The 3319-nt window shown below is 34.1% G+C and overlaps 1 protein-coding gene across 1 annotated transcript; it reads left to right on the forward strand.

Annotated features, from left to right (window-relative positions):
* The first annotated feature begins 229 nt into the window (after positions 1–229).
* LOC149155174 (DNA polymerase delta catalytic subunit-like) lies at positions 230–992 on the forward strand. Its single transcript, XM_089444336.1, has 3 exons — positions 230–346; positions 481–641; positions 910–992. Exons 1-3 carry the CDS (start codon positions 230–232, stop codon positions 965–967), a joined length of 336 nt encoding a protein of 111 aa, XP_089300462.1. The 3' UTR covers positions 968–992.
* The last annotated feature ends 2327 nt before the right edge of the window (positions 993–3319 follow it).

Genomic DNA, 3319 nt, shown 5'->3' on the forward strand with positions numbered 1-3319 from the left:
CGTGTTTTAAAGCCAAGTCGCCCCTGGTTTACAGAGGGATGTTGCAACTGCTCCAACTGTGGGTGATCGTGTTCCATAAGTCATCATAAAGGCTGCAAAATGTGCCAAGGTAATAATTGACCCCTTCTGTGCTCTACATAAGTCTCGATATTGTACTAAAAAATGGTTATTTTAATTATTTTGTTATGTTTTATTTGGAGGCATAATTTACAGAGGGATTATGGATATAATGACTAATGTGTTTACTTGGGCTCAGGCATATGAGAAATCTGAGGATCCAATTTATGTACTGGAGAATAACATCCCTATTGATCCACAATATTATCTGGAGAATCAACTGAGCAAGGTGAAAGACCAAAGCATCATCATTTGTAGTTTATGCTCTTTTTAAAAATTTCACCAGTGTTTCAAATATATCTTGATAGATAGTAATTCTTTCCAGCTAAGTGTTCTTGATTAGTGCCTGTTTTTGCTCTGTAGCCATTGTTGAGAATATTTGAGCCCATTTTGAAGAATGCAAGCAAGGAGCTTCTTCATGGTAGTCACACACGAGCAGTTTCCATATCAACTCCTTCAAATAGTGGAATTATGAAATTTGCCAAGAAACAACTCAGTTGTATTGGTTGTAAAACACCTATCAGGTATTTAGTTAATACAAGTAGAGGGTGTCCTACATGTTGTTTCCTTGCTTATAGTAGTGCACAATTGAGAGTAACTATTATTTCATTTTGGCGCTTTAGAAAGCTACTAGGGTTCATCTTTTTGATGTGGAAAAATCTACGAGGTCGCATGATTCCAAGCCTGCTCTCCTTGTAAGAAGCTGTCAAGCTTTCTTATAATAAGAATGTTTGGTTAGGTTGCTTCATATTGAAATTCATGATGTTACCTGATTTCATGTTGCCATTGCAGCAAAGAAGATCAGACACTTTGTTCACATTCCAAAGGAAGAGAAGCAGAATTGTATTAGAAAACAGTTGCAAATGGTAAGCTGGTATTCTAATACCATTACTCTTTATTTGGAGAATTTAAAGTAGGCCTTGTGTCTATTGTTCTCACCTAGATTTTGTATCATATGACACTAATATTTGATCAATGTCAGTGAGGGAATTATAAATGCTCTTTGGTAAACTATCGACACAATGTCAGCGGTGCCAAGGCTCTCTGCACCAAGATGTTCTTTGTAGAAGGTTTTTGAATGCTATATTTCAAGTATTACATTTTCATAACATGATTTAAATTTACATTATGGATGTATTTTGTAACATTTGTGTGATCGTGCATTTGTTTTTAATTAATAGGATGTTTTTTTTTTAATTTTTACAATTAGTATCTCTTTTATAATTACATTGTTGTCCTATCCTTATTGCAGTTGTGACTGCCCAATATTTTATCGTAGGAAGAAAGCTCAGAAAGACCTAAATGAAGCAGAGGTGCAACTAGAGCGCTGGCAGTTTTGAGGATGCTGCATGTGTAGCTTGTAATTTTTTGTATTATTGAATATTTTTGTTTTCCTTAATTTTCTCAGGTGTATGTTTCTCTGATTTAATGGACCAGGGAATTTATTTGGTCCCTGAATCAAGATGAGCATGGTTTATTTATTGTATAGTAATTGTGAAGTCCTTTTTATTTAATGTTAACCAGTTCGATATATCTTTTGTCCTTGCAAATGAGATGGAGAAAAAGTCAAAATAGATACATACTTCCCAAGGCACACCCTATAAATGCAATGTGCACGCATATCCAAAATTTTAGGAGAGCACACACTATAAAACATAGATTTGTAGGCTTACATATCTATATCCAGATATGCATATAGTTGAATGGATGGATGGATGGATAGGTAGATATAGATGGATACACAGATAGATTGGCAGGAGCATTGCAACTACAATGTTCACTACTAAAATGACTGGAAATAACATGACATATTTTACAGTTTTATTTTTCGAAGAGTATCTTCTATGTTTAAACAGTATCATTGAGAGTGAACACTGCAAGGATGCATATGATGGATTGAGGATAGTGGAACTCAAGTTTAGATCACCATATCTGCGATGTGTTGACTTTGAAGTTATTTCATTGGCTGTCATGCGACTGTTGATTAAGTACGCTTATAATACCGGTTTTGCATATGGGAAATTTACCATCAGTTATGTGATTAAAGTCCCTACAGGGGATATTTCCTTTACCATCACTAAAATAGTTATTTCTTTAAATGATTCTCATGGGAATGTTGTTCCAAACATGGATGTCTTTAACATGATCATGAAAGTGGTAATGAAAGCTGTCGAGGATTATGAAAAGGAAGTTAACTAAGGGTTATTCCTTTGCTTGTATATTTCAGGGATGCAGGACAAGGAGGTCACTCTTAGCGAGGATGAAATTAATTCGCAACTTAGGGAATTAATTAATTCCGACATAGTGGGTGGAGAACCACAAGCAGTGAAATCTATGGTTAGGAAACCTCATTATCCCAATTATGTAACGACACTCCTAGCTAGGCGTAAGGACATGAAACCTTTCATTGTTTCCGATATGGAGACTGTTCTCGTCAATGATGTTCATGTCCCTTAGGCAGCCAGTTACTTAATTGTATACCCTAGTGATGATATTGCATCCATGCCTAATTATGCAACTCAAATATTTTTCAGTGAGGATTTTGCCTTCATCATGCCTGAATTTGAAGAAAGAAGTCATAACATGTTGTCACAATTTCTAATGCACTTAGGTTTGGTTGCTGAGAGAAGGAATATTAACACTGTTTGCTTCCATAAATTACCTTGGTTCGATGGTATTTTATTGCTGAAGTATTATGCTTCTCATGAAGTATTTTGAGTAGATTTGTTTTTTTTTAAATAATTTTTGGCAGGAGCAAATCCGAGACAATAGTTTGAGCAGATTTATTTTTTTTTAAATAATTTTTTTATTGTCTCTTGAGAGACAATAGTTTGAATTATCGACATTTATTTTTTTTTAAATTAATTTTTTATATTGTCTCTAGAGAGATAATAGTTTGAATTATGGAATTTTCTCGAAAAAGACAAAAATGTAATTGTCTCTAAAGAGACACAAATGAAATTGTCTCTAGAGAGACAAATCAAATTGTCTTTATAGAGACAACAATAATATGTGTTCTATATTGTCTTTATAGAGACAAATTTTTGAGACATTATATTTTGAGACACCAGCTTAGAGACAATATTTAAGACAATACACAAGTTTCATTTTGTCTTAAGTTAAGACAATTGACTCAAATATTGTCTTAAGTATTGTCTTAAAACCCCCCTACATGTAGTAGTGTGTCTGCCCCCCTCCCTCT

Source organism: Pinus tabuliformis, chromosome 9 (assembly GCF_031772625.1).
Source record: "Pinus tabuliformis cultivar Carrire ecotype Pingquan chromosome 9, CPIR1, whole genome shotgun sequence".
Lineage (NCBI taxonomy): Eukaryota > Viridiplantae > Streptophyta > Pinopsida > Pinales > Pinaceae > Pinus > Pinus tabuliformis.

What these genes read in the sequence shown, in the direction of transcription:
- LOC149155174 (XM_089444336.1), top strand. Translation starts at nt 230, where the DNA reads ATGACTAATGTGTTTACTTGGGCTCAGGCATATGAGAAATCTGAGGAT. An exon ending in TGGAGAATCAACTGAGCAAG is followed by an intron (nt 347 to 480) that starts GTGAAAGACCAA and finishes TTTGCTCTGTAG; the next exon opens with CCATTGTTGAGAATATTTGA. An exon ending in GGTTGTAAAACACCTATCAG is followed by an intron (nt 642 to 909) that starts GTATTTAGTTAA and finishes TTGCCATTGCAG; the next exon opens with CAAAGAAGATCAGACACTTT.